The 14,507-nt window shown below is 51.5% G+C and overlaps 4 protein-coding genes across 6 annotated transcripts; all 4 read right to left on the bottom strand.

Annotated features, from left to right (window-relative positions):
- Nucleotides 1-40: 40 nt before the first annotated feature.
- On the bottom strand, nucleotides 41-2,182 carry LOC136539448 (uncharacterized). Of its 2 annotated transcripts, XM_066531407.1 has the most exons (8): nucleotides 1,854-2,166; nucleotides 1,693-1,714; nucleotides 1,519-1,575; nucleotides 1,321-1,402; nucleotides 1,106-1,201; nucleotides 869-993; nucleotides 730-748; nucleotides 46-626 (listed from the first exon to the last, which is right to left on the bottom strand). In XM_066531407.1, exons 1-8 carry the CDS (start codon nucleotides 1,960-1,962, stop codon nucleotides 540-542), a joined length of 597 nt encoding a protein of 198 aa, XP_066387504.1. In that variant the 5' UTR covers nucleotides 1,963-2,166; the 3' UTR covers nucleotides 46-539. The 2 variants fall into 2 exon arrangements, with proteins under 2 accessions (XP_066387503.1, XP_066387504.1); XM_066531406.1 differs by having other exon boundaries at nucleotides 41-748; nucleotides 1,854-2,182.
- Nucleotides 2,183-3,576: 1,394 nt separating this feature from the next.
- Nucleotides 3,577-4,049, bottom strand: LOC136539449 (uncharacterized). The gene is made up of 3 exons (XM_066531408.1): nucleotides 3,931-4,049; nucleotides 3,793-3,811; nucleotides 3,577-3,689 (listed from the first exon to the last, which is right to left on the bottom strand). The coding sequence occupies exons 1-3, from the start codon at nucleotides 4,047-4,049 to the stop codon at nucleotides 3,603-3,605; spliced, it is 225 nt and encodes a 74-aa protein (XP_066387505.1). The 3' UTR covers nucleotides 3,577-3,602.
- Nucleotides 4,050-6,029: 1,980 nt separating this feature from the next.
- Nucleotides 6,030-10,475, bottom strand: LOC136536927 (predicted GPI-anchored protein 58). Its single transcript, XM_066529060.1, has 4 exons — nucleotides 9,950-10,475; nucleotides 9,393-9,519; nucleotides 6,485-6,617; nucleotides 6,030-6,134 (listed from the first exon to the last, which is right to left on the bottom strand). The coding sequence occupies exons 1-4, from the start codon at nucleotides 10,473-10,475 to the stop codon at nucleotides 6,030-6,032; spliced, it is 891 nt and encodes a 296-aa protein (XP_066385157.1).
- A 1,504-nt stretch (nucleotides 10,476-11,979) lies between these two features.
- Nucleotides 11,980-14,146, bottom strand: LOC136539450 (uncharacterized). 2 transcript variants are annotated; one of them, XM_066531410.1, is made up of 8 exons: nucleotides 13,781-14,135; nucleotides 13,626-13,647; nucleotides 13,452-13,508; nucleotides 13,254-13,335; nucleotides 13,039-13,134; nucleotides 12,802-12,926; nucleotides 12,663-12,681; nucleotides 11,983-12,559 (listed from the first exon to the last, which is right to left on the bottom strand). In XM_066531410.1, the coding sequence occupies exons 1-8, from the start codon at nucleotides 13,887-13,889 to the stop codon at nucleotides 12,473-12,475; spliced, it is 597 nt and encodes a 198-aa protein (XP_066387507.1). In that variant the 5' UTR covers nucleotides 13,890-14,135; the 3' UTR covers nucleotides 11,983-12,472. The 2 variants fall into 2 exon arrangements, with proteins under 2 accessions (XP_066387506.1, XP_066387507.1); XM_066531409.1 differs by having other exon boundaries at nucleotides 11,980-12,681; nucleotides 13,781-14,146.
- Between the last annotated feature and the right edge of the window lie 361 nt (nucleotides 14,147-14,507).

Here is a 14,507-nt window from a genome sequence, read left to right on the forward strand (position 1 = left end):
CTCCACCACTGTTCGGAGGCGATGATGACAATGTCTCAGACGAGGATCAAAATTCCCTAAGGCGCTGTTCGGTTAGGCCATTCCTGGCCGTTCCAGGACAGAAACAATTCCAAACTAGTACAAATTATCGAAGAGACCGATCGGCTGGGAATCAATTCCCTGCAAAGGAACGAAGCCTAAGGGCCTGTTCGGTTCCCGGGGAATGAGGTCCCGGAACTGTTCCGGCCAGGAATATCTATTTAATTTGTATGTAACAGAGTTGAGCAGGATTCGTTCCGAGGGGAAATGACTCAAACGAACGAGCCCTAAGGAAAACCACAACTCACTAAACACGGAAAATCGCCCAAACAAACGGGACATAGTTTACACACTAGACATGGTGTCGCACCCAAAATCTGAAAAATGACTCGTCCTCCTAACCAAGAGTACGAGATGGATGATGCAGCCTCCAGCAGCTACCCTCCATTTAAATCCGGCTTGAGACGGGGCCGGCTCCGCTCATAGAAGCGTCACATTATCTCACTCGCAGGCACGTACGTTTACCAACGCGACATCTGCTGCATCGGGGGCGCAGACATGGTGTTCAACGTGCCGTCCCTCTTGTCCATCTCCACCTTGTGCTGCGTCTGAAGTTTGCAAGGCAATGTATGCCAGATTGTGAGTCTTAATCAAGAAGGGGATTACCTGAATACCTGAGCTGACATGGATGAGAAGTGGATGTGCAATTACCTGCATGCACGAGCAAACCCTGCAGAAAGAACAGAGCAGCACAAGATTAGCAAGGCTGTGGGTGTCAGTTTTAAAGATGCCAAGATGGATTAGAGTCGTCAGAGCCTGGGGCGGCGATTCGAGCGAGAGGCAGGCTTACGTCCAGTAGACCAAGTTGGACATGCAGGAGATGACGTGCGCCACCTCCGAGAGCTCGCTGTTGCCGACGATGCAGGCGACTAGGGAGCAGATGCAGGCCAGCTGCTGCAAGAAGAACATGAAGGCCTGCAACGACGGGGAAGATGAGTGTCACTCACTCGACAGGCCGGCCTGCTGCAATTATCATCAGTTCGGAAGATCAAATCAGATCATCAGGAGGCGAATCGAAGCTACGCACGATGATGCAGTTGTCGCACTGCGTCGTCTGGATGTTGAACTCGTCCTGCAGCAGGAACCGGGTGGAAGCAACCGAGTTGCCGAAGCAGCAGAACACCTGAGAAGGGACAAGGGAGCGTGGTCAGCACCATGCATACGACGCGAGGTGTATCCGGCTGAGAAAACGGAACAGAGAAACAGCGATAGCATATGCGTGTCAGGTCACGCAGGCGTCACCTCGGTTGCAAGGCATACTTCCGGACACCGGCTCTCACCGCACTTGCCGCTGCACGGCATGTACCCAGCGCAGCACACGTACCTGGAAAACGCACAGGAACACAAGCAAGCATGGAGAGAGTTAACGCTGCAAGTTAGCTGCAAGATGACAGAGGAAGGTGCAAAAGAAAAAAAAGGTAGAACCAGAAGTTTCAGTACCTTGACATGTCATTGTAGAGCGCGCGTCTGCGCAGCATGTAGGACACGCAGGGACCGCTGGACACCAACAGGAGGGGAAAAACAACAAAGACGTGTATCTAAGTTACATGATACTGAGCAAGCAATCAACCAGAAGTGAGAAGTCGTGAAATCAGAGAACGAGCTCCCACTCACCACCACAGCGACAGGCAGCACCCTGCAGAGGAGCAAAGGGAGAAAATCCCGCATCAGTTCCTCTATCACACGAGACCACAGCCACAGCCACAGCCACAGCCAGAAGGCCAAGCGCCCGAAAGAAAAGGGAGAAGAGGTTCGCAGGGATGTCGGGTACGCACACGGGAGGTCCGCAGCGACGGCGTTGGTAAGGTCGGTGTGCCAGACGTTGCGGTAGCTCTGCCGCAGCTCCATCTTCTCCAGCATCGCCTGCGTCTGCGCCCCCGCCATCTCGCCGCTCGGATTTGCTGCGCCGGCGGCCGCAAGCTAGCACAAGACGGGGAGCTCTGGCAGTGCACGCACGCCCAGGGACGGTTGCTGTGAGCTGCTTTAATGGTCGGGTGCGCGTCGCATTTCTTCCTCTCGCGTAACGCCCCGGGCCGGCACCACGGCGTTCATTGGAAGCTTTGACGGGTCCAACGCGCGCGACGACCCAAGGCAGGCGGTCGAGGAACGGCCGGGCTGGAGACTTGTCAAGTGTCAGCAGTCACTTCTCGATTGTAAAGTTGCTTGGATTGTAGAAGAAGCTTGCAGGAAAAGTCCGTGCAGTTGCGCGTCCGGGAGCCGGCTACCAATTTGGTCGTAGCGTTTGTCGCTTCCGGTGCCGGACTGAAATAATACTGCAATAAACATTACATAAATGCTATACAACACACGTGTGTTTTAGCGTAAAAAAACACATAGATTTTTCTCTCTCTTTCCCTCCCTTCTGCTAGCACTCCGTGCTCCTGCCGCACGCACGCGTTCCTTCTTTGACGCACGTGTTTTCTGACTACGTAGTTTGTTCATTCGTTCTCTGACGCACGCGTTCGTTCGTTCTCTTATGCACGCGTGCTCGTGAGCCGGCTCTAGTAGGCCTCTCCTCCTTCTCTGCTGTGATTTGTCCTTCCATAGAAAAATAAAATTATTTCTTGTGATCTATGGATCTATGATATTGTGATTTATGATTGTCTGAAGATAAAAGAGGACTAGAGGCTGGAGGTAGAAGGATGGTGGATGTTGTTGGATCTTAATTCTATTGTGTAAAAAAATTCATGTGTTAAAACTACATAAAACACATAGTTGTTGGGTAGTCAGACTTGTTTAAGGCTTCGTTCGTTTGCAGGGAATTGATTCCCAGCCGATCGGTCTCTTCGATAATATCAGCCCATTCAGCAGCAGCCCAGCCAGCCAGAAGCACTGAGCATTGTGGACAACCGTAAACGGACGGACTCTCATTGGCTCGTCTCATGCAAGGGCATATGCTATTTTTAGGATTTCAGACCATTCCAATGGTTTTTGCAGTCGGGAACTCAGGATGTAGTTTCGTATCAAGCTCCACCACTGTTCGGAGGCGATGATGACAATGTCTCAGACGAGGATCAAAATTCCCTAAAGCGCCGTTCGGTTAGGCCATTCCTGGCCGTTCCAGGACAGAAACAATTTCAAACTAGTACAAATTATCGAAGAGACTGATCGGCTGAGAATCAATTCCCTGCAAAGGAATAAAGCCTAAGGAAAACCACAACTCACTGAACACGGAAAATCGCCCAAACAAACGGGACATAGTTTACACACTAGACATGGTGTCAGCACCCAAAATCTGAAAAATGACTCGTCCTCCTAACCAAGAGTACGAGATGGATGATGCAGCCTCCAGCAGCTACCCTCCATTTAAATCCGGCTTGAGACGGGGCCGGCTCCGCTCATAGAAGCGTCACATTCAGCGTGATCGCTGGGCTGGCTGGCTGGCGCTGGGCTGGCCAGCCCCCTCACAAAAGCACTGTTTATCAGAACCAGTCAGCAGTACTTCTCTCTCACATAAATGAACCAGCAACGATACGAACCAGCTAACCGAACAGGCTGATTATCTCACTCGCAGGCACGTACGTTTACCAACGCGACATCTGCTGCATCGGGGGCGCAGACATGGTGTTCAACGTGCCGTCCCTCTTGTCCATCTCCACCTTGTGCTGCGTCTGAAGTTTGCAAGGCAATGTATGCCAGATTGTGAGTCTTAATCAAGAAGGGGATTACCTGAATACCTGAGCTAACATGGATGAGAAGTGGATGTGCAATTACCTGCATGCACGAGCAAACCCTGCAGAAAGAACAGAGCAGCACAAGATTAGCAAGGCTGTGGGTGTCAGTTTTAAAGATGCCAAGATGGATTAGAGTCGTCAGAGCCTGGGCGGCGGATCGAGCGAGAGGCAGGCTTACGTCCAGTAGACCAAGTTGGACATGCAGGAGATGACGTGCGCCACCTCCGAGAGCTCGCTGTTGCCGACGATGCAGGCGACTAGGGAGCAGATGCAGGCCAGCTGCTTCGAGAAGAACATGAAGGCCTGCAACGACGGGGAAGACACTACTGGAGGCGGGCCCTTTGCAAGTGCCTGTTGCACTTAGCAAAGACAGCTTTGCACTTGGTAAAGCTTTTGCCGAGTGCAACACTCGGCAAAGAGCCTCCGTCGAATTACCTTCCGGTAAAAGCTTTTTTGTCGAGTGCCAAATTTCAGGTAGTCGGCAAAGGCTTTGCCGAGTGCCGTGCGGGCACTCGGCAATGATTTGACGCCGTTGGCCGACGGCCGACGTCGTCTAATTTTTTTCTTTTAAAAAAAACTCTTTGCCGAGTGCTACAGCTCCGGCACTCGGCAAAGAAATCTGTTTTTTTAAACCTCTTTGCCGAGTGCCACAGCACCGGCACTCGGCAAAAGGGTGTTTTTTATTTTTTATTTTTATTTTCTTTGTCGAGTGCAATGACCATTACACTCGGAAAGCGTGTTTTTTTTAAATTTTCTTTGCCGAGTGCAATGGTCATTGCACTCGGCAAAGCCACCTCTAAATTTCTTTTTTTTTTGTTTTTTGCTTTTCCATTTAAACAACAATGCATATATATATATATATATATATATATATATATATATATATATATATATATATATATATATATAATAGAAACCACAATTCAACAACAATAAATTACAAACCACGTTTATATATTACAAACGATCAAATTTGTTCGAAATCCATAATTTATTACAAACCACAAGTTCATAGTCCACAAGTTCACAAGTTCGATACATAGAAACTACTCCGCAAGCGGCTCACGGCGACTGCGCCCCAGCGTGCGATCCCGGCGACGGTCCAGGTGCGGATGGTCCGACTTGCGATGCCGGCGACCCTCCGACCTGGTTCGATGCCGCCCCCGATGTCCGCTGCACAAAAAAGAAGAAATTGCACGTGAGTGACAAGATAAAAATGTAAGGTGTTTAAAGAAAAGTTGAAAATTTCGGCAGCACCTCCCCTGCACGGGGACGTTTCCAAAACCTGCAAGAAAAACGTTGGCACGAAGGCCGGCAACCATATTTCCGGCACGAAGGTTGACACATCAACTAACCCGGCACGAAGGCCCACACATCAACAAATCCGGCACGAAGGCCATCTCTAGGTTTGACACTAAGCATGAGTACAGAAAGTAAAACATACTCACCAGAGTAGACTGTGGTGGTGGCTGTGGTGCAAGCAGGTGTAGTCGGATCTGCCAACCTTGTTGCTCCCCAAGTTGTTGCACGAACCTAAGCAAACCTTCTTGTTGGGCCTCAACAGCTTGTAGCCTCTGACGCTCGGCCTCCCGCTCGGCCCGCTCAGCCGCCCGCTCAGCTTCCTAGGCCTCCAGCTAGGCCCGAAGTTGCTGCATCTCGGCCTGCAACATTTGACCCCAATGTTTCAATATTGCAGAGCTAAGGAACGTAAAAGTCAAAGAACGACGAATGAAACTGGAATACTTACCTGGAGTGCCGCCACCGTTGTCGGCCGTTGGCTTATGGGCACGCTAGAGCTCGTGCTCGCTGCTCGGAGGCGGTTCAGAGGAGGAGTAGTGCCCATGTTGAGGACGCCGTCGCCAAGCCAGAACTGCCCATGCTTCTTGCCTTCCCCCACCCTCATCACGATCTCAGGATCAAGGCGCTCCTCGGTCCTCGGATCGTAGGTCGGCCCGTGGACTGACCTTGCCGCCTCCGTGTAAGAAGTGAGGCGAGTGTGGATGCTGGAGTTGGTCTACGCCTCTAGGCCCGCATCCGGGTTGTACTCGATGTTGGACCTTGCCGGGCCCATGTGGGCCAGAGCATACGCCGTGAGTTAGCCAATTGGCTGGCCACCATGCGCCGCCGACTGCTAGAAAGACAACAACATGTGATTAGAAATCATGCAGAATTGAGCGCGGCTAGATTAGACAAATGGTGCAGACTTACATATGTCTTTGCATACTTGCTAAGGCTGGCGCTGCCCTGATGGTGAGGGGCACCTGGCATCAGCGCTTCCTAGTCGCTTTTCTCCTGGTGCTCCTTCTGCCAGTCCGCGTCCAGCCATTTGTCCACTATAGCAGCCCAGCAATCGGGGTGGGTGGTGCACCAGCTTGGAATCACCTACAAGCCATCAGAAGATCAAATTAGGCATAGTTAATCTCAAAATAAATCAACAGGAGATGTTTTCTATTTACCTGTAGGTACTGCTCCCTTGTCAGAATCTCTATCTGTCTCCTCGCCTGTGTTTTGTTGATTCTTCTTTTACGGTAGGTGGCGTTGTAGTCAACGTGCGCCTAGAGGCGGGCCTCGTAATACAAGTCCGAGACACGCCTTTTACAAGAAGCGTAAGCCACCTGATACGCCCTTGCCTCCTAGCCCGGCTGGCATCTGAAGAAGTCCTGCATAAAGACACGAGGTATCCATTATTCTATTTGAAGAATGTCTAATGAATGCAATGAATTGAGGCTTACCCACAACTCTGAAATCACCCGATCCGCCAAGTTTCTGTGCGGAGCATCGGTGGCGACGAGGGCATAGTCGTCGAACGAGGGTACCTCTGGGTCCTCATCCTCTGACGTCCACACCAGGCCAGGGAAGTGTTCCCTGCACAGAAGTCCCAGGATCAAATGCTACATCGTTCCCCCATTCGTACCTCGTCCTCTGACGTCCCCCCATTCGTACCTCATTTGGGAGGTGCAAAATCAAATGTTGCATCGACAAGAAAAAGCCAGGTGGAAAGATCTTCTCCAACTTACAGAGCAACTCGGGTGCCGTTTTTTCCAACTCCTCAACCACTTTCAGAGATATCTCCTTGGCACAAAGCTGGCGGAAGAAAAGGTTAGCTCTACCAGCACCTTCCAGACATGCTCAGGGATGTAGTCTCGAACCATCGACGGAAGAAGCCGCTCAATCCATATGTGGAAGTCATGACTCTTCATCCCTAAGACTCGGCTAGTATCTGGGTTCGCTCCCCTCCTCAGATTCGCTGCAAACCCATCAGGGAAACTTAACGTCTACATCCATTGTATCACTTTCGTCCTGTGCTTCTTTTCCAAGATGTAATCGGCCTTAGGCCTTTTCCATGGTTTGCCGTCTCTTGGAGGCAGCATCTGCAGCTTTGGTCTATCGCATAGTGTTGCCATGTCTACTCTGGCCTTAGGGTTGTCCTTTGTCTTATCAGAAATGTCCATGAGTGTTGCCCAAAGTGCTTCGGTGACATTATTCTCAGTATGCATTATATCTATGTTATGTGGAAGGAGAAGGTCATCAAAATAGGGAAGCCTCTCTAATCTCGACTTATGAGTCCACATATGTTTCACACCATAGCCCACAAAGCGATCTTTGTTTGGATTATCTTTCTTTGGATTAACATTCTTTCTTTTACCCTTCTTTGGATTATCTTTCTGCGCCGGGAGCACGAGAGCATCTATCTGAGCATGAACCTGGACACTAGTCATCTTCTGAGGTGCAGGGTCGGTCACCGTGACACCTTTCGTAAAGTTCTTGGTGTCTCCTCTGAATGCATGGTCAAGAGGGAGGAACTGTTGATGCTTGTCGAACGACGAGAACTTCCCACCCTTCTTCAACCAAATGAACTGTAGAGCTGCCTTGCATACCGGGCATGGAAACTTCCTGTGGACACACCAGCCGGCAAATATCCCATACGCCAGGAAGTCATGCATAGAGTACTGGTACCAAACATACATTCTGAAGTTCTTTGTAGCTCGGTCGTAAGTCCATACACCTTCATTCCAAGCCTTGATCAATTCATCATAAACAGGTTGCATGTACACACCCATTTTGTTTCCCGGGTGTCCAGGAATTATCAACGTCAAGAATATGTTTTGCCGTTGAAGTAGGGCCCCAGGGGGGAGATTGAGGGGAATAGCGAACACGGGCCAACAAGTGTATGGGGCCGACATCATTCCATAAGGATTGAACCCATCCGTTGCCAGTGCAACACGTACATTACGGGCCTCTTCATCTTTGCCACGATAGTTGCCATTAAAGCTTTTCCATGCTTCGGCATCTGCTGGATGTACCATCTTGTCAGGATTGTATCGAACACCATTCTTGTGCCATGTCATCTGTTTCGCGGACTCCTCGGACATGAATAGCCGTTGGAGCCTCGGCATGATCGGAAGGTGTCTTAGGACTTTCATGGGGATGTCCTCATTCTGCTCCTTCTTTCCATCACCTTTGTCTACCTCCACATACCTAGAGGATTTACACTTTGGACAGTACTTTGTATCCTTGTGTTCTTTCCTAAATAGGACGCACCTCTTCAGACAATAATGTATCTACTCATACGGCATCTTCAGTGCCTGAAGGAGTCTCATTGACTCATACAAGCTGCTCGGCAGATGATGACCCTCCGGAAGCAGCCCCCAATAATTGTCATCATAGCATCGAAGCAGGCTTGAGTCATGTTGTGCTGGGACTTCAACCCCAGTAGGCGGCCAATGGCATCCAGTTGAGAAACCGTTGTCTTCTCATGTAGGACCTTCTGTGCCGAATCCAACATGGCCAAGAACACCTTAGCGCTTGGCTCTGGCTCCTCCTCCTCATCCTCCTGCTCGTCCTCCGTAGGCCTCATCCTCATAGTCACCTAACCAACCTGGTACCCCGCCATCACCGTCAAATGCCTCCAAGCGTCGTCTCACAGCCTCCTCTCTAGGATGATAGGCTTCACCATGGGACACCCACCGGGTATAGTTTGGCATAAATTCATACTTGCAAAGATGCTGCACCATGACTTCCCTTGTTTTTCTTTTCTTGTTTTCACATTGGCTGCAGGGACAGAACGTGTCTCTCGCTCCCTTAGCTGCCTTAAATGCATGGTCCAAGAATTTCTCAGTCTTATCCATCAATTCATGGGTGATTTGAGCCTGACTTCGGCGTCCCATGTACATCCACTCACGGTTATTCATTCTCTAGCATATACACATAACAGAGTAATATAACCATCAGTTGCATCCGCACGGTGTGCCTACTGTCTAATAGGTGAGGATAGGTCCTAATCCCACCCGCGGATGCGTAGATGAGGTTAGTTTCCATGCTCTACTCCGATCCGAGATAGAATTTCGGCAGCACCTCCCCGCTGTTCTCCCGATACACGTCCTGGAAGGGAGAGTGTGTATCCGGAGAACAACAGTGAGGTGGTGCTGAAACTCCGTCTTGGATCTGAGCAGAACATGGAAACTAACCCATCTACGCATCCGCGGGCTGTCCAAAAAACATGGACAATCCGAAACAGATACGGTCATAGATATGCAGAGATCCGCATACCTCCAACTGTATCTATTTCAGATGGGAGACGCCTAACTGGGCTACACCGATCTACGTACTACAACAGTAAGGAAGAGAGCTCAATTATACCTAGGGTGGCGGTGGAGACAGGCTAGCGGCGTAGTGGCGAGTCGCCGTTGTGCAGGCAGGACCGCAACGCCAACGAAGACGATCAGGGTCACCGAGGTGCTCCGGGTCCCCTCCGACAGGTCCTGCTCTGCAAAAGAAGAAAAACATCACTAAAAGTTGAAAATTTCGGTAGAACCTCCCCTGCACGGGGAGGTTTCCAAAACCTGCAAGAAAAACCGTCGGCACGATGGCCGACGTCCACATTTGGGGCACGATGGCCAACACAACCACAAACCCGGCACGAAGGCCATCAACGACATAAACGGCGCGATGGCCGACAACCCTGCGGCTTTACCTTCTCCTCCGGCGAGGGCGGGGATGACGACGTGGACGACATGGACGAACTTTCGTCCCCTCCACCTCGGCTTCCTCCCCCTCTCCCCTTCTCCTCCTCCTTCTTCTTCCTCCTCCTTCTTCCTTTTTCTTCTCTTTCTTCCTCCTCCTTTTTCTTCCTTCTTCTTCTTCCTTCTTCTTCCTTTTTCTTCCTCCTTCTTCTTCCTCCTTCCTCTTCCTGCTACCTTCTTCCTCCTTCCTCCAGGGCCGCGCGCGGACTCGCCGGGGCCGCTGCCTTGGGCCAGCATCGGGCAGGCGGGGCACGGCCGGGAGCGCCGCTGCGGGGTGCCGAGCAGCCGGGGCGGCCCGAAACCGGTGGCCGGAGGCCGACCGGGGTGGGGCGGGGCTGCGCCGGAGCGGGGCGTGGCCAGGGCAGGGCGAGGGCGGGCAGGGCGCGCTGGCGTCGGGCGCGGCCGGGGCGCCCCAGATCCGGTGGCCGGCAGCTGGCCGGGGTGGGGAGGGGCGGCGCCGCGGCGGGGCGTGGCCGGGCCGGCGGCGCGCCGGCGCGGGGTTCACGAGGAGGGTTGGGGATGGGGCGGCGCAGGGCGGTCGGGGCCGAGGTGGAGCGGGGCGGGCGAGGGGCGAGCGCGGTGGCGGCGGCCGGCGGCGGCCGCGGGGCGAGCTGGCGGCGGCGAACGGCGGCGGGCGCGGGGGTGTGCGTGCGTGAGTGAGTTGTGTGGAGTGAGTGAGTGTGTGGGCCGGCCCACACATTTAGTTAGGGTGTCCCCCTTTGCCGAGTGCTGGGCCGGGCCGACACTCGGCAAAGGCTTTTGTTTTTTTTAAAAAAATTCTTTGCCGAGTGCCACTTCCTAGCAGTCGGCAAAGGCCCTCTTTGCCGAGTGCCAGGGCCGGCACTCGGCAAATTTTTTTTGTTGTTTTTTGCCTCATTATTTTTTTGCAGCCTTAATATATTATTTAAAACTCCATGTTCATATTTGGCACAATTTTGACTTTTTTTGCTATATTTCGTTAGTTTTTTTTGTTTCATTGAATTTTATGGAATATTTCAAATTTGAACTGCAGGTGCATGGAATAATCGAATTTGGTCATTCAAAAAATAATATTCATGATATTTGGTGTATGTTGAGGCCGTATTCAGGAACTCACATGAAATTTCGAGCATCTTGTTGACGTAACATGATGAGGTACCTGTGGGAAAAGTGTATTTAAATTATATAAAATCTGAACGAAGTCCAAAAATGATGAAACTTGTCGGGGCGTCGTGTTATCGCATGTAGAGTCTATGGTAAAAAATTGAGAAGGTTTCGAACAAGTTGCGACGTCGGATGCCTAAAACCCAGACATCTCCACATGCGATCACTTGTGACAGAACTAAAATGGAGAAATAAGGTTCAGATCTAAATATATTTTGTAGATATATTTCTAAAACTTTGCTTCTCAGATGGTAGGGGGCTACGCTTCAAAATCTCAGATGTTGCAAGGCACTCTGGTTCGGAGCCTCTCCACTGTACATGCAAGAAAGCAAAAGGAACAAAGCTAAGAACGTGGATCCATACCTCAAGAACAGCGAAGACGGACTGGAATGTATGAGACACAGATCGACAGATCCTGGAAGACAGAGTGAGAGGGAGGGATTAGCAGGCGGCGAATGGATTCACAAAAGCAGAGAAGAGGAGAACGAAGTGGCGCACGAACCGGAGGGAGAGACGGGGGATGAACCGGAGGTGTCCGGTAGATGTATAAGGGCTCTACGGCACAGGCAACGACGGTGTCGATTCGGCAGGGAGGGCGGAGTGGGCCGATGACAGTGACAAGGCGGGTCTTCAGGTCGAAGGCCCGGACGACTTGAGAGGGATGCCGCCGCCGCCACCGCCCGTGTCTGGACGTGAGGAGAGCGACTGCGCGAGGGGAGGAACCCTAGATGGGTGGCAGCATTTGAGAGGGCGAGCTAGCGACCGCCGTGTGCCGAGCCTCCTTGAAGGTCAGCCGAACGGTTGCACATGGGCTGCAGAACGGCTGGGCTGATCAGCCCATTCAGCAGCAGCCCAACCAGCCAGAAGCACTGAGCATTGTGGACAACCGTAAACGGATGGACTCTCATTGGCTCGTCTCATGCAAGGGCATATGCTATTTTTAGGATAGTCGATTATTTCAAACCATTCCAATCGTTTTTACAGTCGGGAACTCAGGATGTAGTTTCGTATCAAGCTCCACCACTGTTCGGAGGCGATGATGACAATGTCTCAGACGAGGATCAAAATTCCCTAAGGCGCTGTTCGGTTAGGCCATTCCTGGCCGTTCCAGGACAGAAACAATTCCAAACTAGTACAAATTATCGAAGAGACCGATCGGCTGGGAATCAATTCCCTGCAAAGGAACGAAGCCTAAGGGCCTGTTCGGTTCCCGGGGAATGAGGTCCCGGAACTGTTCCGGCCAGGAATATCTATTTAATTTGTATGTAACAGAGTTGAGCAGGATTCGTTCCGAGGGGAAATGACTCAAACGAACGAGCCCTAAGGAAAACCACAACTCACTAAACACGGAAAATCGCCCAAACAAATGGGACATAGTTTACACACTAGACATGGTGTCGCACCCAAAATCTGAAAAATGACTCGTCCTCCTAACCAAGAGTACGAGATGGATGATGCAGCCTCCAGCAGCTACCCTCCATTTAAATCCGGCTTGAGACGGGGCCGGCTCCGCTCATAGAAGCGTCACATTATCTCACTCGCAGGCACGTACGTTTACCAACGCGACATCTGCTGCATCGGGGGCGCAGACATGGTGTTCAACGTGCCGTCCCTCTTGTCCATCTCCACCTTGTGCTGCGTCTGAAGTTTGCAAGGCAATGTATGCCAGATTGTGAGTCTTAATCAAGAAGGGGATTACCTGAATACCTGAGCTGACATGGATGAGAAGTGGATGTGCAATTACCTGCATGCACGAGCAAACCCTGCAGAAAGAACAGAGCAGCACAAGATTAGCAAGGCTGTGGGTGTCAGTTTTAAAGATGCCAAGATGGATTAGAGTCGTCAGAGCCTGGGGCGGCGGATCGAGCGAGAGGCAGGCTTACGTCCAGTAGACCAAGTTGGACATGCAGGAGATGACGTGCGCCACCTCCGAGAGCTCGCTGTTGCCGACGATGCAGGCGACTAGGGAGCAGATGCAGGCCAGCTGCTGCAAGAAGAACATGAAGGCCTGCAACGACGGGGAAGATGAGTGTCACTCACTCGACAGGCCGGCCTGCTGCAATTATCATCAGTTCGGAAGATCAAATCAGATCATCAGGAGGCGAATCGAAGCTACGCACGATGATGCAGTTGTCGCACTGCGTCGTCTGGATGTTGAACTCGTCCTGCAGCAGGAACCGGGTGGAAGCAACCGAGTTGCCGAAGCAGCAGAACACCTGAGAAGGGACAAGGGAGCGTGGTCAGCACCATGCATACGACGCGAGGTGTATCCGGCTGAGAAAACGGAACAGAGAAACAGCGATAGCATATTCGTGTCAGGTCACGCCGGCGTCACCTCGGTTGCAAGGCATACTTCCGGACACCGGCTCTCACCGCACTTGCCGCTGCACGGCATGTACCCAGCGCAGCACACGTACCTGGAAAACGCACAGGAACACAAGCAAGCATGGAGAGAGTTAACGCTGCAAGTTAGCTGCAAGATGACAGAGGAAGGTGCAAAAGAAAAAAAAGGTAGAACCAGAAGTTTCAGTACCTTGACATGTCATTGTAGAGCGCGCGTCTGCGCAGCATGTAGGACACGCAGGGGCCGCTGGACACCAACAGGAGGGGAAAAACAACAAAGACGTGTATCTAAGTTACATGATACTGAGCAAGCAATCAACCAGAAGTGAGAAGTCGAGAAATCAGAGAACGAGCTCCCACTCACCACCACAGCGACAGGCAGCACCCTGCAGAGGAGCAAAGGGAGAAAATCCCGCATCAGTTCCTCTATCACACGAGACCACAGCCACAGCCACAGCCAGAAGGCCAAGCGCCCGAAAGAAAAGGGAGAAGAGGTTCGCAGGGATGTCGGGTACGCACACGGGAGGTCCGCAGCGACGGCGTTGGTAAGGTCGGTGTGCCAGACGTTGCGGTAGCTCTGCCGCAGCTCCATCTTCTCCAGCATCGCCTGCGTCTGCGCCCCCGCCATCTCGCCGCTCGGATTTGCTGCGCCGGCGACCGCAAGCTAGCACAAGACGGGGAGCTCTGGCAGTGCACGCACGCCCAGGGACGGTTGCTGTGAGCTGCTTTAATGGTCGGGTGCGCGTCGCATTTCTTCCTCTCGCGTAACGCCCCGGGCCGGCACCACGGCGTTCATTGGAAGCTTTGACGGTCCAACGCGCGCGACGACCCAAGGCAGGCGGTCGAGGAACGGCCGGGCTGGAGACTTGTCAAGTGTCAGCAGTCACTTCTCGATTGTAAAGTTGCTTGGATTGTAGAAGAAGCTTGCAGGAAAAGTCCGTGCAGTTGCGCGTCCGGGAGCCGGCTACCAATTTGGTCGTAGCGTTTGTCGCCTCCAGTGCCGGACTGAAATAATATTGCAATAAACATTAAGGCTTCGTTCGTTTGCAGGCAATGGATTCCCAGCCAATCGGTCTCTTTGATAATTTGTAGTATTTGTTTTTTTGAGCCCAACGCCCTAAATAGCAGTGTTATATATATATATATATATATATATATATATATATATATATATATATATATATATATATATATATATATATATATATATATATATATATATGTATATATATATATATATATATCA

Source organism: Miscanthus floridulus, chromosome 2 (genome assembly GCF_019320115.1).
Source record: "Miscanthus floridulus cultivar M001 chromosome 2, ASM1932011v1, whole genome shotgun sequence".
In the NCBI taxonomy this organism is placed as follows: Eukaryota; Viridiplantae; Streptophyta; class Magnoliopsida; order Poales; family Poaceae; genus Miscanthus; species Miscanthus floridulus.

Bases quoted from the DNA above. Each gene is read 5' to 3' on its own strand.
- LOC136539450 (XM_066531409.1), bottom strand. From the start codon at position 13,889: ATGGCGGGGGCGCAGACGCAGGCGATGCTGGAGAAGATGGAGCTGCGG. The intron at 13,509-13,625 runs GTGAGTGGGAGC...GTTGGTGTCCAG, and splicing joins TGCTGCCTGTCGCTGTGGTG to CGGCCCCTGCGTGTCCTACA. The intron at 12,682-12,801 runs GTAAGCCTGCCT...TTCTTTCTGCAG, and splicing joins TCCAACTTGGTCTACTGGAC to GGTTTGCTCGTGCATGCAGG.
- LOC136539449 (XM_066531408.1), bottom strand. From the start codon at position 4,049: ATGTTCTTCTCGAAGCAGCTGGCCTGCATCTGCTCCCTAGTCGCCTGC.
- LOC136536927 (XM_066529060.1), bottom strand. From the start codon at position 10,475: ATGTGTGGGCCGGCCCACACACTCACTCACTCCACACAACTCACTCAC. The intron at 9,520-9,949 runs GTAGCAGGAAGA...CTTCTTTTGCAG, and splicing joins CTGGAGGAAGGAGGAAGAAG to AGCAGGACCTGTCGGAGGGG. The intron at 6,618-9,392 runs GTATAATTGAGC...ACTTCTGTGCAG, and splicing joins TGTCTCCACCGCCACCCTAG to GGAACACTTCCCTGGCCTGG.
- LOC136539448 (XM_066531406.1), bottom strand. From the start codon at position 1,962: ATGGCGGGGGCGCAGACGCAGGCGATGCTGGAGAAGATGGAGCTGCGG. The intron at 1,715-1,853 runs GTGCGTACCCGA...GCTCCTCTGCAG, and splicing joins CGTCGCTGCGGACCTCCCGT to GGTGCTGCCTGTCGCTGTGG. The intron at 1,202-1,320 runs GTGACGCCTGCG...GTCCCTTCTCAG, and splicing joins AAGTATGCCTTGCAACCGAG to GTGTTCTGCTGCTTCGGCAA.